Source organism: Chionomys nivalis, chromosome 17, assembly GCF_950005125.1.
Source record: "Chionomys nivalis chromosome 17, mChiNiv1.1, whole genome shotgun sequence".
Taxonomy (NCBI): Eukaryota; Metazoa; Chordata; class Mammalia; order Rodentia; family Cricetidae; genus Chionomys; species Chionomys nivalis.
The window spans coordinates 36,899,918-36,925,025 of record NC_080102.1 but is presented as its reverse complement, the minus strand read 5'-3'; the positions used below and the strand labels follow the sequence as shown (position 1 = coordinate 36,925,025).

The following is a 25,108-nucleotide window of genomic DNA, read 5'->3' as shown; positions in this document are numbered from 1 at the left end:
GGTGAGCATGGCACAGAGAGGTCTCAAATTTTGGAATACTCTTTTTTTTTTTAAAGATGTTTTAATTTTATGCATAGATGCTTGTGCCTGAGTGTACGTATGAGCACCATGTGCGTGCTAGTGCCTGTGAATCCCCTGGGGTCACTTAGGGGTGGCTGTGAGCAGCCTGATGTGGGCGCTTGTAACTGGGCCCAGAGCAGTGAACACTCTTGATAGCAGTCATCCAGGCTCTCTCTCTCTCTCTCTTTCTTTCTTTCCTTTCTTTCTTTCTTTCTTTCTTTCTTTCTTTCTTTCTTTCTCTCTCTCTCTCTCTCTCTCTCTCTCTCTCTCTCTCTCTCTCTCTCTCTCTTTCTTTCTTTCTTTCTTTCTTGATTTCTCAAGACAGGGTTTCTCTGTGTAACAAACTCAGCTGTCCTGGCACTTGCTCTGTAGACCAGGCTGGCCTGGAACTCACAGAGATCTACCTGCCTCTGCCTCTCAGGTGCTGGGATTAAAGGCGTGCGCCACCACCACCACCCGGCTCCTGGAATATTTCTTTAAGAGAGATTTCAGGTGTGGGATGACTGGGCCAAGGGGCACCTGCTATCCCGTCTCTCAACTGAACCTCTCTTTGAGTCCGACTGGTTCTACCTTATCTGATAGCCTCAGGCCTCGGTAAGCCTCATGATCCTGTCACTCCCTCCTTCCCCATAAAGCAGGCTCGCTCTCTCTTTCATTACCCTCAAGGGTTCTTACCGTGAGAACGGCACTTGGAAAGTGAAGACACCAAGAGGGGACGTGTGATAATGACAAGGCCAAGTCGAGTGTAGAATTAAGTAAGGCATTAGAAAGAGCCCCAAGAAAGTATCCAGATCCAGATGGGATCACACTAGCTGGTGTCTTGAGAAGGGTCGGGGAGAGGAATGTGGGGAGGGAGGCAGAGTGGAAGATGCAGGCTGCCTGTTTGTGGGATGGACTCTGAGATGGGGTCTGTGCCGGCAGGGAAACAGTTCAGTGGAGAGAGGAGGGTCGGTGAAGGCGGGACCAGGGAGAGACCAGGGGCGGGCAGAGCCTGGGTGGATGCCAGAGGGGCAGACTGAGCATGAGTAGGGGCCTAGCCAGTGAGGAGAGGGGAGGTCAACCAGAGGAAATGAAGGATCTGAGTGGTGGGCTCAGCTCTCTGGGGACAGAGGCCTAGCTCCTCACTTCCTAGTTGCTGCCTGTTGTGTCCACAGCCCTAATTCCTAGGAATGAAGAGTAAGCAGAGCCAATACAAAACTTTGCCCCTCTTTTAACAGATCCGACCTGGGCATCTTCCTTTTGAGTGCCCTCTGCTTAAAAAATAACCCTCAGCCAGGAGGTGGTGGCACACACCTTTAATCCCAGCACTTGAGAGGTAGAAACAGAAGGTTCTCTCTAAGTTCAAGGTCAGCCTGGTCTACAAAGCAAGTTCCAGGATAGCCACGGCTGTTACACAGAGAAACCCTGTCTTGAAAAACCAAATATACATATATATGTTAAACCTCAAGTTAAACAACTCTTCCAAACATCACATTCCTTTAGAGGCAAATAGGACTTCCATGCTCAGAAAAAATTACCATGGTATGTAGAGTGGGCTAACAGGTAACATATATGAACCTAAGCATTCATTACACCATGAGAGGTACTTGGTCTGACCGTGAGTGGCAGCTTTGGAAGGATACTGGGGGGATGGTCCTGCAACTGTTTCCTCAAAGAATTCTCCTGTACTTTCCGGGCATTGACAGAGACCACCCGGCGCTCATCCAGTGGTATCATGGGCAAGGCAGTGACGTTGATGACGTCCATCTTCTTGGCAGATTCCATTAGTCAGTTTCTTGTAAACTGGCAGGCAGGAAGTTTCCTCTCTTTTCCCACTCCAACCTTGTTCTTTATCCAGGCAGCCTGCAGGGATAAAATGGCATGAAACCATCTCAGGAAACAAAGCGGAAAGGTGCACACAGCAGCCCACTGAACGAGGATGGCAAGGCGCGGTGCACACAATTACGCAGAAAGAAAGGCTTTTGTTCGGGAAGTCCTTTATTTTTTTTCCAAATTGATGCAAAAATATTTACTCAAAGTTACCTGCTTTATGCAGTTGTTTCCCCCCAATAGCCTCGCCATGACCTCATCCTTTACAACCGTATCATGTTAGCAAAGTAATCTCCACCTTTGAAACCACAGTTTAAAAAAATACACACATATGTGTGGTGCATGTGTGGAATGAACTAGATTGTCACCTGTCCCCTTATTTTTTTTTTAGATTTATTTATTTATTATGTACACAACAGTCTGCCTCCATGTATGCTCACACGCTAGAAAAGGGCACCAGATCTCATTACAGATGGTTGTGAGCCACCATGTGGTTACTGGGAATTGAACTCATGACCTGTGGAAGACCAGCCAGTGCTCTTAACCACCGAGCCATTTCTCCAGCCCTCCCCTTATTCTTTAGAGGCAGGATCTTCTATTCAATCCGAAGCTCACCTTTTAGCTAGTCTGACTTGCCGAAGAGCTCTGGGCTTCCACCGTCTCTATCCCCCAAATGCTAGGGCCACAGGCACTGGCGGCCACAGGTGGCTTTTTTTTTTTTTTGACACATAGCCACCACTGCACGGCCCATGTGTGCTTTCTTGCACACATAGGTGTGTAGCACTGGAGTGCCTGGTGCTGGTGGAGAGACTGGAGTTACAGGTGGGTGGGAAGCACCACGTGCACGTGAAAGATGTAGTTTCCTGGTGGCAGCCTAGCTTAAACACATAACACGGAAGCCGGGCAGTGGTGGCTCACACCTATAATCCCAGCCTCAGAGGCAGAGGCAGGCCGATCTCTGTGAGTTAGAGGCCTGACTGGCCTACAAAGTGAGTTCCAGGACAGCCAGAGCTGCTACACAGAGAAACTTTGTCATGAAAAAACAAAAATATATAATAATAATAATAATAATATTATATATTTATTATATATAATAAATGTATAGATAACATGAAGGGGCTGGAGAGATGAATCAGCGGTTAAGAGCACTGGCTGCTCTTCCAAAGGACCTGGGTTCAGTTCCCAGCATCCACATGGCAGCTCATAACTATCTGTAACTCCAGTTCCAGGGAATCTGACACTCTCATACAGATATACATGCAGGCAGAACACCGATGAATATAAAATAAAAACAAATCATTTAAAAAGTTAAAGCTATATATAACATGGAAAGCCTGGGGCTATGTATAACCTGAGAGGGCTATTTGTTAGATGAGTTCTGAGGTCCTCGGAGACAGAGCTCTGTGATGCAGAATACAGTTCAGCAGTGAGATGAGGACCACTGAAGATGGGACCAGGTAGAGCCTGGGTGAGTGTGGACCAGGTAGAGACTGGGTGAGTGTGGACCAGGTAGAGCCTGGGTGAGTCTGGACCAGGTAGAGCCTGGGTGAGTCTGTGCAGGAGGGCCAGCCAGTGAGGGGAGGTGAGGCCCCCTGTTAGGATGGTAATCATTCTTATCCACCCAGCCATGTGCCCAGTCCCCAAAATTCATGTTTCACAATCCACCCTGAATATCAAGACTGCAAGAATAGCACATTTTCTATATATAAATATCTTATAGCTATACCCAAAGAAAGGAAAGAAAAAATAAACAAATATACAAAAACACCACACAAAAAAACAAAACAAAAAATCAAAAAAAACCACATAGGCTTGGTTAAGGGCTAAGATACCAGAACAACTCAAAATAAAACAAAATGCCCAAATTTGGTAGCATTAATTTAATACAATGATAACCTCGGTAATCACTTTGTCACTGATAATGTGTGAGCATAGTCCTGAGTTTCCAAGGCTGAGAAACTGGTACGCAGACACCCCAGCGTCTCCTCCCCTCGGTACCTACACACTGCCAGTTCCCACTGCATACTGCCACGCGTGGTCGGGTGTGCAGTGCGCCCCTTTAAACCCAGCACCTAGCGGGCAGAAACAGGTGTATCCTTGAGATCAAGGCCAGCCTGGGCTACAGAGTGAGTTTCAGGACAGACATACACAGAGCAGAGAAACCCTGTCTCAAGCAAACAAACAAGCAAAAAAGGTTGGGGGGGGGGATGGCTCAAGGCTTAAGACACTTGCTGACAAGTCTGATGACCAGAGTTTGACGGCTCAAAACCTTCAACCCCCTACACACACACACACACACACACACACACACACACACGGCGAAGGAAAGAACCCATTCCCTCAAGTTATCCCCTGACACATATGCCATGCTACGCTCACTTCCTCCACTCCAATGGGTAAGTAAATAACTGTACCGCATTGAAGGGAAAAGAGTGTGTGTGTGTAGCCTAGCCAGCAGCATGCTTTGCAAGGAAGTATAAAGAAGGCCTGTTCCGTGTGCTCACTCAGTCCCTTTAACTGCTCAGCCTACACTGCACAGTTCCTGAACCATTTCCAAGAGGAGAAAGGGGAGGGGAAGTGGCAAAGGAGACAGGAAAAGGGGGAGGGGAGATGTAAAAATGAACAGCAGCGGCAGTACGGGGTAGATTAAATTGGTGAATCCGATTTGTAAAGTCCTAGCTGGGAAGGCAGGTGGCCTCGGCTTGGACAAAGAATGCCATCAAGGTAACAGACATAAAATAGTAGTGTCAAAACACTACAAGGAGTCAACCACAGTAGCAAAATATATCCACATGGCAAAGCCCTTAAAACACACATACTATTCTTAAACAATTGTCAAAGCCACCAGGCAGGGTCTGGCAAAATGACTCAGTAGGAAAAGGTGACCTGACTTTGATTCCTGGATTCACGTAGTAGGAGGGAACCGACTCGCACAAGCTGCCTTTGGCCTTATATGTGCACTGTGGCGCACACACACCTTCAATCACGATGACTACATAAATCTAATCTAAAATAAAAAGTCAAAATCAAATGAACAGCAGAGGGCTGGGAATACGGCTCAGGGGTCTGCTGCTCTTGCAGAGACCGTGCCTTTGTGTCCTGGCACCTCACGCCTGGCAGTGCACACCCACTCATAACTCCAGTGATTTGATGCCCTCTTCTGGCCTCCTCTCTCATCTGCATGTGAGCTTGTGCCCACGCATGCATAAAAATAAAATCAACCTCTAAGAAAACTCAGCAGTATTTTTCTTAATATTCAAAACCTAATGACATAAGAAATCTTTTCTGTTGTCATTGTTTTGTTTTTGAGACAGGTCTCTCTCTCTGGTTGTGCTGGAACTCACTCCATAGACCAGGCTGACCTCGAACTCAGATCTGCCTGCCTCTGCCTCTTGAGTGCTAGGATTAAAGGCATGTGCCACCATCACCTGGCTACAATATTTTTAAAAGGCTACTTTAGTATACCAATCTTTCACTCCTTTTTCTGCATACACTTATTCATTGAGACTCTGGCCCCATCTGGCTACAGAGGCCTTCAAGAGGGCGTCTGGTAGGAAACCAGCTGTGGCAATTCCTGGTACTAAAGGCCTCATGCTCCCTCCCCAGGGCAGGGTGGATTTCTGGCTGAGTCTGCACCTTTGCTAGGACAGAAAGCAGGAAGCTAATTCTTAACATGATTTTAAGGCCCAAGTACTCCCGTGTGTGTGTGTGTGTGTGTGTGTGTGTGTGTGTGTGTGCTTGTGCATATGCCCGTGTAGGTACATACAGAGGCCAGAGGATGATGTCAATCAATTCTCCATGTTTTGTGAGATAGGGCTCCTCATTGTTTACCATTTCAGCTAGAGTGGCTGACCGACACAAGCTTTGGGATCTCCTAGCCTGAACCTCCCAGAAAGAGGTGACAAGTATGTCACCTCTAGATGTAATGGGACCGAGGAGAATGGAACCAATAAATGACACAGATGAAAGTCTAATGCAATGGCCAATTTTATTCAGAACCTCAGACAATTTATTCTCAGGGTTAAGAAAGGTCACGTAGGACTAGGGTTCTCCTGAGTTCACACCGTGTAGAATTCCAAAGACAGGCTGCTCACAGCAAGAACGCATTCTCCCCTAGGTGTATAACTGAGCAACACCAGCAAGCAGTACTAGGAAATCTGAGGTGAGCTCGGTCCTATCTACTGCACCTGGATGGAGCACGCAAACGCACCCCAAGAACAAGTCTGTGTTTTGGAGAAATTGGGGTCACGACTCCTCTTGTTTCCTTAGAGTGTTCTCACAAGCACACGGAATCCTCCTCCCATGCCTCCATGCTGAACCATGCTGGACCGTGCTCTGACACGGAGCACACCACCAAGACTGGTTATTTACGTGGATTTGGGGGATCCCGGCTCAGGTCCTCATGCTTAGGCAGTGAGCACTTTACCCACCAAGGAACTCCCCAGCCATTCCCGCCTCCAGTGGGTATTTAACCTAGGACTGCCGGCGCTAGGCAAGCTCCCTTCCCCTGAGCTTTATCCCCAGCCCCGTATTTTGTTTGTTTTTCAAGACAGGGTTTATCTGTGTAACCATGGCTGTCCTGGAGCTCACTCTGTAGACCAGGTTGGCCTCGAACTCACAGAGATCCGCCTGCCTCCGCCTCCCAGTGCTGGGACTAAAGGTGTGCGCCTCCACCGTCCCACTCTGTACTGATTCTTTTTTTAAAAAAAAGATTTATTTATTTATTGTGTATACAACATTCTGCCTCCATGTATGCCCACATGCCAGAAGAGGGCGTCAGATCTCATTACAGATGGTTGTGAGCCACCATATGGTTGCTGGGGATTGAACTCACGACCTCTGGAAGAGCAGCCAGTGCTCTTAACCACTGAGCCATCTCTTCAGCCCCCATGCACTGATTCTTATAACTCAGAAATGCCTGCCACCTCCCCACACCCATAACAGAAACTTTTAACTTTTCTTTTTTATGTTTTTAAATTTTTTTTGTAAGTTCACATGCTCCAGTGTGTGTGGAGGTCAAAAGACAACGTGTGGGAGACAAGTCTCTTTCCATCAGTGGGTTCCAGAGATCAAACTCAGGTCATCAGTCTTGGCTGCAGGCATTATCTGCAGAGCTCTGTGGCAGCCCTGACTTAGTCTTAAGAACAGAGACAGAGGCAGGCGGATCTCTGTGAGTTCTTGGCCAGCCTGGTCTATAGAGTGAGTTCCGGAACAGTCAAAGTTACATAGAGAAACCTGGGAGAAGGAGGAGATGCGGGGGGTGGAGGTTAGGGGACTGGAAAACCCAGGGCTCCAGACCACTCTGCAAGTCAGCATTCCAACTAGAAATGAAACCAAATCTCTTTGCCTTTCTGGGCCTGAGTTTTAAGATTTGGAGAGGTGCTACAGGGAGGCCACCAGAGAGGACCACTCAGACACAAGTTACAGTCAATAGAATGTCTTTACTCCAGCCAGTTGGGACCACATTCAGTATTCAAGGACCTAGGTGTGGCCTCGAGTGTGCAGAACAGAGTTTTTAAAGACAGAATCCTGGCATCTCACCCAGCATCTGCTTTGCAGCAGTAAGCAGTTTTAACAGAAGCTATGGTAAGCACTTAGCTGGAGGGATTTCCACACTGACAGACAATTTAACAGAAGCTAAATTAGCTAGGACATCCCAACCTTGGGTTCCTAGAACAGGGCTGGGTAATTTTCCATGGGATTCTCTATCAAGAAGAACAAATTCTTGTTAAACCTGAAATGGCTTCAGCAAGAATACAAGATGGGCTGGCCGGTGGTGGTGCGTGCTTTTAATTCCAGCACTTGGGAGGCAGAGGCAGGCAGATCTCTGTGAGTCCAAGGCCAGCCTGGTCTACAGAGCAAGTTACAGGATAGCTAGGGCTGTTACACAGAGAAACCCTGTCTCAAAAAAACAAAACAAACAAGCAAACAAATACAAGATGGAGGAACCTTTGCATTGCCTCACCCTGTCACACGTGACCCCATGACTCATTGCAGCTCTCAGGAGTTATAACCGTAGGACAACAGTCCTCCTCAGCACAAGCCTTCTAGGGCTTTCTGTATCCATAGAAAACTGCCCAACCTTTTGTCCCTAACTTTAGGACACTCTGGCCTGTCTCCTGGGTCCAGTCCTATAACATGTATCTCCCTCCACATCCAGAGTATAATGCTGAAGACCTGGGGATGGGGAAGCCAGAGTCTTAGATTTTGTCCTCAAGCAGCTCATACAGAATGAAAGGATGGAACTAAGGTCATGGAGAAACCAACCTAGGTCTACCTACCACTCCTTCCTGCACCCTGCTCCCCCAATTCAGTCTCTCTCCCCACTCTTCTCCCCAGCTTTGCACTCCAGAGGCCTGGCCCACGGACTTCTTTCTGGTTCCCTGTCATGATATGTTCCTTTAAGAAGATCTTTATTAATGGGCGCAGGAATACACACAGCAATGGTACACATGAGGAGATCAGAAGACAACCTCATGCAGTCAGCTTCCTCCTTCCAGCTGGGTTCCAGGGAGAGCGCTCAGGTTGTCAGGCCTGTGTGATGAGCACTGGGGACCGACTCAATCAGGTCATGCCGTGCTCTTAATGCCCGTATGTCTTTGTACACGAGGTCCCATCTATGGACTTAGTACCAGGTGATACATCATCTTTAGAAAGACCCGGGATTAGTCCAGGTCACCAGGACCAAAGAGGAGACTCTTTTATGTGGCTACTTTCATCTGTTACAGCACTTAATATATACAACTGGTAGCTGGCTATGGTGGCACATGCCTAAAACCCCAGCAAGGTAAGGGATGGGACTCAGGAAGGAGGATCAAGAGTTCAAGGCCTGCTTTGGCTACCTCACCAAACCTTGTCTCAAAAAAGAAAACCTGAACTGGAATGACTCACTTCTATGTTTTTCTCCATTAGGAGTATAGTGATATTTTGTTTATGATCTAACAAATAAAGCTTGCCTGAAGACCAGAGTGCAAAGCTAGCCACACTAGTCAGCCATACAGGCCAGGCAGTGGTGGTACACCCCTTTAATCCCAGCAGCCATGCTAGTTAGCCATAAAGGTCAGGCGGTGGTGGTGGTGCATGCCTTTAATCCCAGCACTAAATGGGAATAGAAGGCGAGATGAGACAGGAATTCATTCTCTTTTCAGTCTGAAGATTTCTTAGAGATAAGAGCTCTTTAGTGGTTGGCTGCCTGGCTTCTCTGATCTTTCAGCTTGAACCCCAATATCTATCTTTTTTTTTTTTTTTTTTTTTGGTTTTTCGAGACAGGGTTTCTCTGTGGTTTTGGAGCCTGTCCTGGAACTAGCTCTTGTAGACCAGGCTGGTCTCGAACTCAGAGATCCACCTGCCTCTGCCTCCCGAGTGCTGGGATTAAAGGCGTGCGCCACCACCACCCGGCTTCCCAATATCTATCTTTAGGTTTCTATTATTCGTACTCATAGTAGAATTACTCCAGGGGCAATCACTACAATTAATCACTCAATACTTATTTTTGTTTTTTTTTTGTTTTTGGTTTTTTGGGGTTTTTTTGGAAGAAGTTGCCTATCGCAGACTGTCCTGTGGGAGGGATGTAGGTTCTTGTGCTCACACGTATGCACCAGGGAAACCAGGAAGGTTAAACACATAGGGCTTATCTTCCAAGGGAGAGTGTACAACCTGTTTTCCCACCCAGAAGGCACTGACATAGTTAACAGCCTGATGACCTCTGCACTGACCAACAGACCCTGGAGCTTGTCTGTCTCAGTCCATCTACAGCGTCCTCCTCCAGACCCCTATCACGTTATCACATCAGTCCATCTACAGCGTCCTCCTCCAGACCCCTATCACGTTATCACATCAGTCCATCTACAGTGTCCTCCTCCAGACCCCTATCACGTTATCACATCAGTCCATCTACAGCGTCCTCCTCCAGACCCCTATCACGTTATCACATCAGTCCATCTACAGCGCTGCCCTCCAGACCCTTATCCCATATGTTATCTTGAACTTTTTTTCTCAGTTTTCTATAGAACCCATTTTCCCGGAAGATGTTACTTGCACTTTAAAAGAGTTTTGACGCAGTCCTATCTTAAGCTTTGTTGTACCCGTGGGATTGAGTTAATTATCACCAGGAAACTTCTTTTTACTAATTGTGCTGTGCTTAAATGTGCCTAAAGGAAACTACTCAGGATCAGACTCTTGAAGTGTGAACCCAGACCAGCTACCCTGTTGAACTGAACTACCGCGTGTTTCCCTCTGATCTGACTCCGCTGGTCTCGGTGGTTGCAGGGATCGCTCCATACCAACCCATGACCCTGACCAAGCCCATTGGATGGAAGGGAAGACTGACCCAGGCCCAGGTCAGTACTGTTTCTTGCCCTTTGCTCCTAGTCTTTAGCCGGCAGGTCGAACAGGAAGAGGTGAGAGGAGGCAGATGCGTTTTAAGGCTTCTCATTGTCCTCCTACCCATTTCCCAGAAGGACTGGAAAATTACACTCTGTTCTCTGAGGAGCTAGGCTCAGATGACTCTGTCGGAAGCTTCCAGCTATAGCCTAACGCTATTACTCATGCCAATGTGAGAACTGAGTAGTGTGTTTCTAAAGAGGAATGTTTAAAATACACACAATGCTCCAGGCTGAATTCTTCCTCATACCATTTAAGGGTACGTGTGCTCGGGAGCACAGTCGTAGCTTGTAGAGGAGGGAGAGTCAGCTTCATTGAAAGCTGCCCTGTGGCAAGCACGGTGCCAGGTGCTGAGCGTGGATGAGTGGGTGCCAGGAAACTTTCCCCTCGGGGCATTCTGGCAGCTGGGATTTGAAAATCCCCATAGCATGTAAAATGCAGACTGTGGAGTCAGACTTGGGTTCACTGTCAACTTTCAGCCACTCAATGACTACTAAGGACCTCCCACAGACTAGCAAGTGTGCTCTAACTGCACACAAGAGGGTCAACTAAGTCAGACTGGATCCGTGTCCTCCTAGTGGGGCTGACTATTGGGGCAGACTTGTAGAATTAAAATAAGTGCGTGGCCAGGTGGTGGTGGCGCACGCCTTTAATCCCAGCACTCGGGAGGCAGAGACAGGCGGAGCTTTGTGAGTTCAAGGCCAGCCTGGTCTACAAGAGCTAGTTCCAGGACAGGCTCCGTAGCTACAGAGAAACCCTGTCTCGAAAAACCAAAATAAATAAATAAATAAATGAGTAACTATAAATAGTACTTTATAAAAGTTATGCATATGGTGATGGAGCTTCCAAAGGCAGTCCACAGGGATGAGTATGAGATAGCATCACTATGGTCTCTTTAGCTTCTTTTGAGACAAGGTCTCACTATGTAGCCCTGGCTGTTTGGCCTGGCACTTGCTAGTTAGAACAGGCTGGCCTCCAACTCACAGAGATCCCTGCCTCTGCTTCTTAAGCATTTCGACAGTTTGTTTCAACCTTGTTAGATAGGTCAATGGTAATGCAGGAAGAGCAGGAGTTAAATTGGTTAAAGGGGAAAAGAGAAAGCAATAAGGCCAGATGAAGGCTCTATAGATACTGCCCATCCCGACAGCCATTAGCCACATGTGAAAACAAAGTTCTTAAATTTGGTTACTGTGACCGAAGAAGGTAAATTTTATTTTAAAATTAAAAACCAGTCAATCAATATGATTAAGCATATTTTGGACAGACCGAGTTAAATAAAACAGTAGTCAAGTTAATTTAATCTGTTTTGATTTTACTTTTAACAGCATAGGGTCAGGTGTGGTACCACTAGCCTTCAGTCTCCAGTACTCTAGAGATTGAGGCAGGAGGATTTGGAAACCAGCCAGAACTACAAACTGAGCCCAAGTTTCAAATCCCAAATCTATTAAAAAAAAAAAAAAAAGGAAAAAAGTGTAGGGGCTGAAGCCAGGTTTAGTGTATGTCTGTAATCCAGCACTGAGAGGCTAAGGCAGGATGAGTTGAGAACCCCCGAGGAAGCCTGGGCTGCCCAGTGAAAAGGTGCTTTGGGTATAGCTCATCGGTGAAGCAACGGGATCGGCGTTCCCAAGGCTCAGGGCTCAACAACAAAAAGCTACTAGAATGACCGCAAATTACAAATGTGCTCTGCTTTATGTTTCTGTTGAACCAGGGAATGGTTAATTTTAGATATGGTTAATTTTGAACGTGAAACTCTTCTAATGCAGCGTGGCAAAAGAGGAGGAAAACGACTCGCACTTCGGTCTTATCCTTTACTACGGCTGGGATGACACCTAGCGCACCCACTAGGCCGCCAGAAAACATCTCCTGGATGGCGCGTTTCATTTACCAAACAGAGCACACACAATACACGCCATTAGGACTTGAGGAATTCTGGAGGGGATTCCTTGTTCACTGGGTGACCTTCCTGGATCTCAGTTTCCCTTGCTCGTGGGCATGAGAAGGAGGCACATCTGGAAGGAGCCAGTTTGCTGCTGGCAAGCAGTCGTCCTCTGTCTGTTCGTCTGTCTTACCTGAAAGCTTCGGGAGAATCCCAAAGCCTCAGGGCGTCCGCCACGGGTCCCTCCGGTGACCCGACGGAGCTCCGGATGGCTGCCAGCACCCGGGACCCCAAACCACCGAAAAGGGGCGTATTTTGCTTTGTGGCCGGGGTGGGGCAGCTGGAGAGCAGGCCATTTTGCTACTGTGAGTCCAGCCCAGGTCACTACACACTCCTTTTCCACAACAATGCAGCCCTGAGCGGGCCCAGTGGCGGCCACACGCGGTTACCATGGCGACGACGGCGCTACCTGGGGGCCAGACCAACGTGTCTAAGGGGGCACTACTCGCCCGGCCTACACCATTTGGCGTAAGAGTAACTCCAGAACACTTTTCCAAGGCCTTCCGCGCTCGCTGAAGCAGAGGGAACCCGCGGGAGCACCGCTGCTCCGCGGAGGCTCCTCTGGGACGTGGCTCCCCCTCCACCCTCAGTGGTAGAGGCCATAGCCGCCGCGCATGCGCGCGATGGGAACCCGGCGCCCGCCAATCGCCTGCGCGACGGTTGACGCGACGTGGGCGGATCCTTGCAGAAGGCTTGGGGAGAGCTTTGGACTCCGGCTTCCCAGACGCGCCAGGTACGTCTGGGAGCGCTGGGCGAAGGCCGGGGCCAGCCCGGGAGTGGGGGGCGCCCAGGTTCCCCTTGAGAGGGTGGCGGCCAAGCCGGGTGGTGGCGGGCGCATCCTGCGACGGTGACTTGCATCCTGGGACGGTGTTTTTAACCCATCACCTGAAGGATTTCTCCTAACTGGTACTGAACTCCTATGGTCCTGTGGCCCGTGCGCCTTGCAGACACGCAACCGGCTGACCCTTTTGCCTTTGAGAACCAAAGATTCTCCCTTTACTTTCTTGTCGGAGTGAAGATAATGCATTTTATAACCTGATGCGAACTAAATCTTCGCACAATAAGTACAGTTCCCTGTAGAGGGGCACAGGTTGATCTGCTTCCCAGGGTTATGGTGAGCATCAAATGCTCTAACAACTTGTAAATAAGAAAACACTCCTCGCCTACAAACTGGCTGCTTTTATTGTTCCTGGTTATAATTAAGGGACTCGAGGGCTGGAGAGATGGCTCAGCGTCTAAGAGCACTAGTTGCTGTTGGAGAGAAACCAGATGGATTCAATTCCCAGCTCATGACGGCCAGTAGCACCAGTTCCAGGGATCTGCGGACCTAAGGCACATGGTACACAGACTTACACGCAGGCAAAACACCCATACATATTAAAACAATAACAAAAAATAAAGCAGTTGAGACCCTTCAGTGATAAAATGCTGGGATCCCGCTGAGGGTGAGCAGCGGTGTTGGTTGGAAACCAGGTATAGCCTCATAACTTTCTTGGTCCTGAGTTCTTCCTATGAGAAGGCTTCACTAAAGAACCCTAGGACTAAAGGTGTTTGATCAAAGGCAGATGTATCTCTGTGAGTTTGAGGCCAGCCTGGTCTACGGAGTGCATTGCAGGGCTACACAGAGAGACCCTGTCTCAACAAACAAAAGCAAAACATAAAAGAAACGTAGGATCTCAGCAGAGTTGATTGTAAAGTCATCCAGAGAGTCTCGTAGGCTGTTGCTACGGCTTACATTCACCTTGTAGAAGGGTGTGTGTGTGTGTTCCAGATTTGTGAAGGGAACTGGAGGAAAGGCTCAAGAAATAGGAGTGCTCGCTGCACAAGCATGATGACCTGAATCCAAGTCCCCCGCACCCCAGTAAAAAGCCCGTGGCGGACTCAACACCTGTGCTCCCAGCACTGTCAGGGGCAGAGAGAGGACTGCCTGGACTTGCTGGCCACAAGTCTAGCTCCAGGTTCAGTGAGAGACCCTGCTAAGGGACTGTGACAGAAGGCGATAAAGCAGCACACCTGGTGTCCTCTTCTGGACTCCGTACAAGCACACACACGCATAGATAAATGCACACACACCTGCAGGTACACGTGCATACAGCACATAAACACGTACATTAAAAAAAACTACCCTGGACCCTTGCAGTTTTAAAACTTCTCCTTATTTGTTATACTTAAATTAGAAAGATGCCAGGCAGTGGTGATACATGCCTTTAATCCCAGCACTAGGAGGCAGAGGCAGGCAGATCTCTGGGTTCAAGTCCAGCCCGGTCTACAGAGTGAGTTCCAGGAGAGCCAAGACTATACAGAGAAATCCTGTCTTGAAGAAAGAAAAAAAAAAAAAACAAGCAAACAAAAAACCCTTGACCTCTTCCCAGAAGCTAAGTGATGTTGTGACTTTTATGAACACAGGAGGTTGGGATTGACACTGTATAATGGTGACAGTGTCATTGTCAGCTCCACCATGTTCTGGCTCCCTCCTTTCCTTGAGACCACCTTACCTCTCATAACAGGACAAGGGGCTTGACACAGGGACCAAGTGATAAGCATCACTGTCAGTCTGGGAATGAAGTACCAATGTAGCTTCGCAGCTTTAGAATTGTGTGTATGCAGAAGTTAGAGTTCCTGGTCCAGCTCTGACTGGCTTATGGGATAGAAATTTCATTCCTTGGTCCACACTGTAGTTCTGGTGAGGCCAACTTGGGACAGGTTTGCCTGACGCTAACATAACTGTGAAGCCACACAAAGTTTGGTTCAAATGCCCATTCCCACTGAAGACCTTAGCTTTCTAAACGTCACCAACCAAATGGGGTGAATAGGAGGGGCTTGTCAAGGGGTGTTTGTGAGTTAAAGGAGATTGTGCAGAGGCATTGGCGTACTGCACAGCACATAAAAAACATCCAATACACGGGAGCTCCTGCCAGGACTCTGGGACCTCAGACAGCCTTCTTCTGCTGTTCTGTCTAAATGGACAACTCTTCCCAGTAGATAGTGCCAGGGTTGGTAATTGCCAATGGTTAAAATATTTTCATGATTTGAGAACAATGAAGTAACATCACTGATCTGTTTGACCCTAGAAGGAAGTGCTGGTGTTTCCTCCTCAAGTCAGGAATGCCTCTCTTTGGGAGTATATTCAGCCCAAAGAAGACCCCGCCTCGGAAGTCGGCCTCTCTCTCCAACCTGCATTCTGTGAGTGGATTGGGGCACAGGTGGTCTCGGGTGGACAGATAGCACTGGAGGGCAGCCTGTCGGTGGGATTTTCTGTGCTACCAGCCAGCTCCCAAATAACCACACAGACATATTAATTAATTATAAGTGCTTGACTGGTAGCTTAGACTTGTTTCTAACTAGCTCTTAGAGCTTAAATTAACCCATTCCTATTAACTTACTTGCTGCTATATCGCTCATGCCCTGTTACCTCATCTTGTACACATCCTGCTTCTTCTGCATCTGGCTGGTGACTCCGCCCTTCTTCATCCCAGTGCTCTCTCCCTGTCCACAAGTCCCATCTAACCTCTTCCTGCCTAGCTATTGGTCATTTAGCTCTTTATTAAACCAGTAAGAGCAACACAGTGTTCAAAAGATTGTTCAACGACAGCATTCTTTTAGTTTATACTCACGTTTAAATTCCTGTGTGGCAGTTACTGTCGGAGTTTATTCAAGACCCCACTAAGAGAGCCAGCCTCTTTCTGATTTTGCTCCCAGGTGACGATGTCCAATCTGACTTATATTTTAGTTCCAAAACTTGTTTAAGAATTAATTTCAGGGGGGCTGGAGAGATGGCTCAGCGGTTAAGAGCACTGACTGCTCTTCCAAAGGTCCTGAGTTCAATTCCCAGCAACCACATGGTGGCTCACAACCATCTATAATGAGGTCTGGTGCCCTCTTCTGGCCTGCAGGCATACACACAGACAGAATATTGTATACATAGTAAATAAATAAATAAATATTTAAAAAAAAAAAAAAGAAGAATTAATTTCAGGCTGGGCGGTGGTGGCGCACACCTTTAATCCCAGCACTCGGGAGGCAGAGGCAGGTGGATGTCTGTGAGTTCGAGACCAGCCTGGTCTACAAGAGCTAGTTCCAGGACAGGCTCCAAAACCACAGAGAAACCCTGTCTCAAAAAAACCAAAAAAAAAAAAAAAAAAAAAAAAAAGAATTAATTTCAGGGGCTGGAGAGATGGCTCAGAGGTTAAGAGCACTGGCTGCTCTTCCAGAGGTCCTGAGTTCAAGTCCCAGCAACCACATGGTGGCTTGCAACCATCTGTACTGAGATCTGGTGCCTTGCTCTGGCGTGCGGGCATACATCAAGGCAAAATGTTGTATACATAATAAATAAATAAATCTTTAAAAAAAAGGGGGGGGGCTGGAGAGATGGCTCAGCGGTTAAGAGCATTGCCTGCTCTTCCAAAGGTCCTGAGTTCAATTCCCAGCAACCACATGGTTGCTCACAACCATCTGTAATGAGGCCTGCAGGAAGAATACTGTATACATAATAAACAAACAAATAAATATTTTAAAAAAAGAATTAATTTCAGTCATGTTTAAAGATCAAATTCAAGTGGGTGTAGTAGTACACCTTTAATCTCAGCAGTCAGGAAACAGAAGCAGGTGGACCACTGTGAGTTCCAGACCAGCCTGGTCTACATATAGAGTTCCAGGACACACAGGGCTGCAGGAAGAGACCCTGTCTCAAAAAAAAAAAAAAAAAAAAAAAAAAAAAAAAAAAAAAAAAAAAAAAAAAAAAAATTTCGGGCATTTGTTGCTCTTGCAGAGAGAGAAAGAGAGACTGAGAAAATGAAAATGAATCTGGGTGAGAGAGAGAGACAGAGACAGAGAAAATGAAAATGAATCTGGGTTGGGTTCCCAGCACCCTCATGGTGACTTACAACCATCTGTATCTCCAGTTACCAAGGATCTAGCGCCCTCTTCTGGCCTCTAGTGGTACTGCAGTTACAAAGTTCACCTACTTACATGCTGGCAGAACACTCATACACATAAAATAAAAACAAATCTTTTGTTATTGTTGTTGCTTGAAAACATATTCTCTTTGTGTAGTCTTGGCTGACCCAAGCTGTCTATGTAGACAGGGACAAACTCAAACTGCCCGCCTCTGCCTCTGGGATTAATGGTGTGCAACCCTACCAAAAAACAAAACTTTAAAAACAGGATGAGCCGGGCGGTGGTGGCGCACGCCTCTAACCCCAGCACTTGGGAGGCAGAGGCAGGCGGATCTCTGTGAGTTCAAGGCCAGCCTGGTCTACAAGAGCTAGTTCCAGGTCAGGCTCCATAGCCACAGAGAAACCCTGTCTTGAACCCCCCCCAAAAAAAAACAAACAAATAAACAAAACCAAAACAGGATGAAGTTGATTTTTGAAGGACTCACAGAAGATGCTGACTTGCCACCATTAGTGACATTTGAGAGGATAATAACAGTTCCAAAAGAGATGTCCCTAACACATCTGAGGCTTTAACATAGCACTGAGTCAAAGGATAACTTCGCAAAGGCAACACGGAGCATGCCTGAACGCACGACTCTACACTTAGAAAATGCATAATAAAGTCATTTCTAGCTATGATGCCTCTTCCATCCTCCGTGCAACATATGCAGATCCCAAATACACAATCCTTGCAGCATCTGTGACCACTTGGTGGGTCCTTCATCCCCACCATATTCCTGTCCACCTTAATTCTGAGTGATAGTGGTCTCTTTCACACACCAAGAGGCAATGACCTTGATTTCTTTATCCTCCCACATGGCCAGTTGTGCAGATTAGCCAGTGCTGATGGGTCAGTGGACAGCAAGGATAACCCAGTTCCGAAGTCTTTGAGTACATTGCCTCTAGTCCCCAGTTAAAATCACAATGGCAGCCCTGCTAAGGCCGGAGCTAAACATTCTGGGATCCTGGTTTTCAATGCCATCCATGGGCTTTGAATCTCCCTCCTGTAAGCAGAGACTGCTCTTCTGTTTCCCAGCTGCCCAGACCCAAATAATCACACAGAAACTATATTAATTGCAACACTGCTTGGCCTGTTAGCTCAGGTTTCTTATTAACTAACTCTTACATCTTAAATTAACCCATTTCTGTTCATCTGTGTATTGATATAAGGCTGTGGCTTACTGGTAAGGGTCCAGGATCTGTCTCCTTCAGCAACTACATGGTACCCCCTGACTCCACCTTCTTTTCTCCTCTGTCTCTCTCTATATGGAATTCCTGCCTTGCTATACTCTTCCCTGCCATAGGCCAAAGCAGCTTCTTTATTTCCAGTGGTAATAAACATATTCCCAGCATGCAGAGGGGCATCCCACATCACCTCCAAACATAAGTGATACAGATGTACCTGGTGATCTCACCAGGAAAGTCCCTGTCCTAAGGGCAGCAACGAGCTTATAAAACATCTGTCATCTGTCTTGCCGGGTGGAGGTGCCGCACACCTTTAATTCCAGCACTTGAGAGTCAGAGGCAGGCAGATCTCTGAGTTGGAGGCCAGCCTAGTCTACAGAGGGAATTTCAAGGCAGCCAGGGCTACACAGAGAAACTGTCTTAAAAAACAAAGCAAAACAAAACCCATCTGTCTTTGAGTGGCTCAGAGCCCACCCTCCCTGCAGTCTTGGAGCCGCCCAGACAAATGCTGTGACAAGGGAACACAACGTGAAATACTGTGGTGCACGGAGTCCTGGGGGCTCAGTGGTGACTTATTACAGGACAGTGACCAGGTCCTCATGGCCTTGTCCTCTGTACGCCTTTTGCTTCAGCCACCCAGCCTTACAGGAGCCTCCTGTTGGCATGCTGCTTCACCTGCCCAGGGTCATCTTCCCTGCACATCAATCAGTTCTGTGACAGCTAGCTGAGAACTCTGTACATCAGGCAGTCTCTTGGGTGCTGGGTATGAAATAAGAAGAAAGGGCATGGCCTGGTAGTACAGGCCTATAACTTGAGAGGCTGAGACAGGATTACAAGATCAAGGCCTGCCTGGGTACCTCAACAAGACCCTCTCAAAATTTATAATAAAAAAGGAATGGAGAGATGACTCAGATGAGAAAATATGAGGACCTAAGTTCAGTCCCCAGAACCAACATTTTAAAAACTAGCCAGAGGCTGGAGTGACATCTTAGTGGTTAAGAGCACTTGTTGCTCCTGCAGCGGACCCAGGTCTGGTTCCCAGGACCCACGTGGTGCTTCATGACCATCTGTAACTCCAGGTCCAAGAACCCATTGCCCTCTCCTGCCCTCCACAGGCACCAAGCATGCACTTGGTGCACATACATGCATGGAGACAAGACACAAACTATAAAACAAATGAATCTAGTGTTAGAAATATAATAAATTTAAAAATCCTGGCATTATGGCATGTGAATGGGGGTGGGGCACAGGAAGAAGACATGGGGCTGAGGACAAGAGGGTCCCTGGGACTCGCCAGCCGGCCAACCTAGCCTGCTTGTTGAGCTTCAGGCTGTTGAGAGACAACATAGGTGCTGAAGAAGGACGGGGCAGAGGAGACAGGAATGGTGGACAGTTATCAGGAAAATGCAGAGAAGAAGGGAGAAGGGAATCTGTTGCACACTTGTGAAAATGCCATCAGGATAGCTAATGCCCTAGATGCTAATTTTTTTTATTTGTGGGGGTTAAAGCTGAGAGAGGGCTCTGTGCAGCCCTGGGTGTGCGGGGACTTGCTGTAGGCCAGGCTGGCCTCAGACTCAGACCCGCCTGCCTCTGCCTCTGAGTGCTGGGGTTAAAGATATGTGTCACCATGCCTGACCTGGTATTTTTAATGTGAATAGTGCCTGAGAAATGACATGTGATGTTGTTCTCTGGCCTCTACACCTATACACACAGTACCTGCACATACATGAATACACACACACGCGCTCGCGCGCGCGCGCGCGCGCGCGGCAAGGAATATAGCTCACTGGTAGAGCACTTGCCAAGAACATTCAAGTCCCAGTAGCAAAAATAAAGAGGCAGTGAGCAGATATCTTAATCTTTTTTTTTTAATATTTATTTATTTATTTATTGTGTATGCAATATTCTGTCTGTGTGTATGCCCGAAGGCCAGAAGAAGGCACCAGACCCCATTACAGATGGTTGTGAGCCATCATGTGGTTGCTGGGAATTGAACTCAGGACCTTTGGAAGAGCAGGCAGTGCTCTTAACCTCTGAGCCATCTCTCCAGCCCCCAGATATCTTAATCTTAATGAGGAGAGTGGCATGGAAACAAAGCTGTCCCTTTAAATAGGGTAATCAAGGAAGTCCCAACTGAGCAACAGATATTTCAGCACACACTTGAAGGACTTCCTCCCTCTTTTTTGGGGGGGGTTCTCTGAGAGTGTATATGTATTCTGTGTGTCTATGTGTGTATGCTTTCTGTGTGTGTGTACATGTGTGCATGCTCTGGAACCCATTGTTTGGTCCTGCTTCTCGAGCTACTTATGTCTCCCTCACAGGGCCGAAAGCTCCTCTCTGGAAAAGCTGTTCATACTCACTTCTGAATGCTCGGAAACCAGGCCTGACTCGGGAGACTTTGGCGAGCTCTGTCAATGAATACAGAAACTGACTGTCACATATTAAATAATAAGCCCTGGCAGGGACTGTTAGGACTTTATGCTCCTTCACAACTATGTTCTTTCATATTAAGCAAACTACAAGTTTCCTTAGTATAATGTAGATGCGGAGAGGAATCAATAAAGCCAAGTATCCTTACGTGTATACAGATGTACAGTGGATTCTTTAAACTATAAAGTAGATGTAAAAAATTCAGTTTACAGGGGGCTGGAGAGATGGCTCAGTGGTTAAGAGTATTGCCTACCCTTCCAAAGGTCCTGAGTTCAATTCCCAGCAACCACAAGGTGGCTCACAACCATCTGTAATGAGGTTTGGTGCCCTCTTCTGGCCTGCAGACATACACACAGACAGAATATTGTATACATAATAAATAAATATTTTAAAAAAAATTCAGTTTACAAATTATAGCCTAGGGGCTGGAGAGATGGCTCAGAGGTTAAGAGCATTGCCTGCTCTTCCAAAGGTCCTGAGTTCAATTCCCAGCAACCACATGGTGGCTCTCAACCATCTGTAATGGGGTCTGGTGCCCTCTTCTGGCCTGCAGGCAAACACACACAGACAGAATATTGTATACATAATAAATAAATATTTTTTTAAAAAATTACAGCCTATATAGCCTTTCTGGAAACATCCAAGCATAGAACAGAGCAGTTCTTCCCTCTTATAATTTAAAGTGGGTGGGTGGGTGGGCGCTCATGCACGGAGGCCAGAAGGGGACACTGGGTATCCTGCTTTACCAGTAACTCTCTGCCTTATTCCCTTGAGATAGGTCTCATTCTGAACCTGCAACTTGTCATTTTCACCTAGGCTTGTCACCAGCAAACCCCACTGAGACTCCTGTCTCCCATCTACCTCCCCCTGTATACACATCACTGGGATTTATAGACTCATGTGGTCACATCTGGCTTTTTATGTGGATGCTGGGAACTAAAACTAGGTCAGCCCGTTAGTACAGCAAGCACTCGTACCCACTGGGCAGTTTTCCTAGCCTCTTCTTTAAATGTTTGCTGTATATCATTTGATAGTCTAGCCTTGTGAAGTATTTCAAGTACTGACAGGTGTGGCAGTACACTCAATCCTAGCACTCAGGAGGCAGAGGCACGTGGATCTCTGTGAGTTTGAGGCCAGCCTGGTCTACATAGTGAGTTCCAGGACAGCCAGGGCTACATAGTGAGACCATGACTCAAAATAAAAAAATATATTTTAAAGGTGCTAAGTACTAGTGGGAGGATAGACACCTGTTTTGTTGGGTGTGGAACTCATGGGAGAAGCTGGGGTGTGAGCTCTTGTTCTGTGACTTCCCGAGCCATCATAGTCTCTTACCGCAGTTAGACCGGTCAACGCGGGAATTGGAGCTGGGCCTTGACTATGGAACTCCCACCATGAACCTGGCGGGGCAAAACCTGAAGTTTGAAAATGGCCAGTGGGTAGCAGGTGAGAGGCCCTCCTGTGACTTTGGTGATCAGGATAGCAGAAGGAATCCCCCTTTTCACTCCTGTTCCATGCTTCTTTAGACACAGTGATTAGTGGAGGTGTGGATCGTAGGGAGACTCAGCGCCTGCGCAAACGGAACCAGCAGCTGGAGGAAGAGAACAATCTCTTGCGGCTGAAAGTGGACATTCTGCTGGACATGGTGAGCAAGGCAGTCCGGAAGGGATGCTAGGTGTCCCCTTCAAGGAAGCTCTGTCTTGATTCAAGCCACCCAACTGATTTCCCAAGGGCTCATTTGCTGGGTACATAAAAGTCAACCTTGCCACTAAAAGCTGGAACAGGGATGTGTAACAATACCCACAATGCCTGTGCCTATGGACGGTATCCTTTAGTCTAAGCAGAGGCTGACATTGGCCCAGGGGAAGAGGTCTATCCAGTGGAGAGTTTCTCGGATGAAGAAGTATGTGAGCCGAATGCCCCAGGATAGGGTCAGGAATGAAGATTAGGATGAAGGTATCTCAGGAGGGGGTGTCCGCTCATGGTATGGAGGTATCCTGCCTCACACAGACTAAGTTAGTGCCCAGTGCAGACCTGCTGAGTGCGCATACCCAATTAACATCAGTCTCTTGTGTCTCCTGGGCCTGGCGGTGCATGCACATAGTGATGGCAGATGTGATGGAGCTGATGGGAAGCTTTCTTGTCCTGCTGGCTAACTGCTGTTCACCTTAGTCAACAGCAGGGCAACTGGCCTCAGTGTAGCACGAATTCTAATAGGTCTTAATTATAAAAGCCCGGAGTCAGATATTGGGGGACATGCTGCGAGATCAGAGAGAAGGAGCAAAACCACAGCCATCTTACCTACTCAACTTCCCAGCTGAAAAGAGACTAAGTTCCTGTTTCCTCCCACCTTATCACTTCCTGCTTGTCTGTACAGACCTCCAGACCTCTATGGTTAGCTAGCGGTAAGCTCCACCCTCTGATCTTCAGGCAAGCTTTATTTGTACAAACAAGATATCACTACACATCAGAGTAGCTCTTACTTCACAGAGCTAATGCAAGCCACACACTTGCTCTGGAAGTAGAGATCACCCACCCGCCCTCTGTCTTCATGATCAATGTCAACTTCCTTCTGCTGTGAAGCCTAGTCAGAGATCCTGGTAAGGAAAGGAGCATCACTTTTAGAGTCCCATTCCCCTGACGTTTTTTACAGTATTGTTCCCTAGGCGCCATTGCATGAGGAATACAAGTGATTTACGGTCCCCTAACTATAGAGTGCCCGGTATCTGTCATTTTCAGCCTTCACATGTGGCGTGCCACACAGCCGTAAATGACAGGAGTGCCAAGGGCTTGAATATGAGTAAGTCCTTTGACTGCCAAGGCTCTCCTGTTGAAGAGGCCAGCTGGGTGAGGAATGGCAGGCCGAGTAGCTGTGCAAGCCGGCAGCATGGCCTGACATAGCTTCCTTTGTAACAGTCTGATGCTTCCCTTCCAGCTGTCAGAGACCACTGCCGAGTCCCACTTAAAGGACAAAGAACTGGATGAACTGAAGATCATCAACCGCAGGAGGAAGTAAAGAGCCTGGACAGGCCCGCTAGATTAGAAGTCACCACTGACCCCTGGGGAGGAGGATGTGGCAGAGCCCTTTGATGTTCAGTCAAATTAATAGACTTGCCCTGAGAGTGAGCATTCACAGACCCTAGCTCCCTTGGACTTGGGGACAGGGAGGTGGCATGGGATGGAAGAAACCAAGGTTCCAAGCCAGGGCCATAGCTTGGGAGGCACCACAGGCACACTGCCCAGGGTGTCAATCTAAAGCAAACCCCAGGCAGGTCTAGAAAATAGTTAGCCCTTGACTGCTGCCTGCAGGTGACAGCACACAGCTGTCCATTGTCTCAGAGTCGCTGTGTTCAGACAGTTGGCAGTTCACCTCTTCACATTGGGGTCTGGCACTAGTTCCAGTTCACACCAGTTCACACTTCACGAGAGGGCGCACAGTAAGTGGCTCTGCGTTCTCTGTCCCCTCCGGCCGTGTTCTCTCTGCCTTCAAAGAATCCCCACCCCCAAGTCCACAGCCTCTTCTGCCATCAGCTTCCCAGCAGCAACCTCTGCCCTCACAGCACATTGTAATTTACTCTGCTTTCTGTTTCGACTATTTTTATTTTTATTAAATGGTGTTCAATAATCTCTGTGTAGCAAAATAGAAAAACAAAAACGAAACCAGTGTGCGTTCCCCAAAATGTAAGCAGAGCTGGGTTCTAACTTTTTGTTGCTCCACTAAAAGAATTTTTAGGGTTAGGGAAACAGCACCTTGAAGTGGGAAGCCACCCTAGAAGAGAAATAATGACTTTGTGCTCAAATTCTTCTGCTCCGCTGCTTTAGGGAGCTGGCACTGGTGGCCCACTATGTGGTGCAGACCTGGTGAGGAGTGGGTGGCATGGGAATCAGTGCCCAAGTCTGTGTGATTTAGTCTTATCTAGCCAGAGGGGAATCTCATTGTTAGAGTTGAGCAGGGGACACAGGTTGAGGCATGGAGCCCAGGGCTTTAAACTGGGGACTGCCTCAGTGGGGGGCTGGTGTGGAGTCCGGCAGTAGGCTCAGTCCTTAGCACTCGGTCTCACATGGCCTCAGTTCAGCCTGTTAGCATGCCTAGCTGTGCACCAGGAGACAGTGTTCAGAGACCAGTTTGGAAACCACTTCACACAACAGTGCAAGTGCTGGAGGCCTGTGAGTCCCAGCCCATAGTGACGGTAGGGATGGCCTGCGCTGAGGCTTGGCTTATAGTCTCCTAATGGCCAGCAGAGCGCTGCAGGGGGATGGACAGAGGCAAAGGGAGAATGGCAGCTCACAGCCTCACTTCCTGACCCCCGAGCGAGTGCCTAACCTGAAGTCTACTCTGCACCCCTTTTTGTTTTTCCAGACAGGGTTTCTCTGT

The 25,108-nt window shown here is 47.7% G+C and overlaps 2 protein-coding genes across 3 annotated transcripts in view; one reads left to right on the top strand and one right to left on the bottom strand.

Annotated features, from left to right (window-relative positions):
* Window positions 1–12,543, bottom strand: part of Fam227a (family with sequence similarity 227 member A) — a 55,308-nt gene extending 42,765 nt beyond the window's left edge. The window contains exons 1-2 of the mRNA XM_057792252.1: window positions 12,321–12,543; window positions 1,683–1,902 (exon numbers count right to left, since the gene is read on the bottom strand). Coding sequence (XP_057648235.1) covers window positions 1,683–1,824 — 142 coding nt within the window. The 5' untranslated portion in view covers window positions 1,825–1,902; window positions 12,321–12,543. The remainder of the gene's footprint in view (window positions 1–1,682; window positions 1,903–12,320) is intronic.
* Window positions 12,544–12,832: 289 nt separating this feature from the next.
* On the top strand, window positions 12,833–24,358 carry Cby1 (chibby family member 1, beta catenin antagonist). 2 transcript variants are annotated; one of them, XM_057792188.1, is made up of 5 exons: window positions 12,833–12,920; window positions 15,262–15,370; window positions 22,074–22,179; window positions 22,260–22,378; window positions 23,669–24,358. In XM_057792188.1, exons 2-5 carry the CDS (start codon window positions 15,293–15,295, stop codon window positions 23,747–23,749), a joined length of 384 nt encoding a protein of 127 aa, XP_057648171.1. In that variant the 5' UTR covers window positions 12,833–12,920; window positions 15,262–15,292; the 3' UTR covers window positions 23,750–24,358. The 2 variants fall into 2 exon arrangements, with proteins under 2 accessions (XP_057648171.1, XP_057648170.1); XM_057792187.1 differs by having other exon boundaries at window positions 12,858–12,920; window positions 15,259–15,370.
* The last annotated feature ends 750 nt before the right edge of the window (window positions 24,359–25,108 follow it).

What these genes read in the sequence shown, in the direction of transcription:
- Cby1 (XM_057792188.1), top strand. Translation starts at nt 15,293, where the DNA reads ATGCCTCTCTTTGGGAGTATATTCAGCCCAAAGAAGACCCCGCCTCGG. An exon ending in CTCTCTCCAACCTGCATTCT is followed by an intron (nt 15,371 to 22,073) that starts GTGAGTGGATTG and finishes CTCTTACCGCAG; the next exon opens with TTAGACCGGTCAACGCGGGA. An exon ending in AAATGGCCAGTGGGTAGCAG is followed by an intron (nt 22,180 to 22,259) that starts GTGAGAGGCCCT and finishes ATGCTTCTTTAG; the next exon opens with ACACAGTGATTAGTGGAGGT.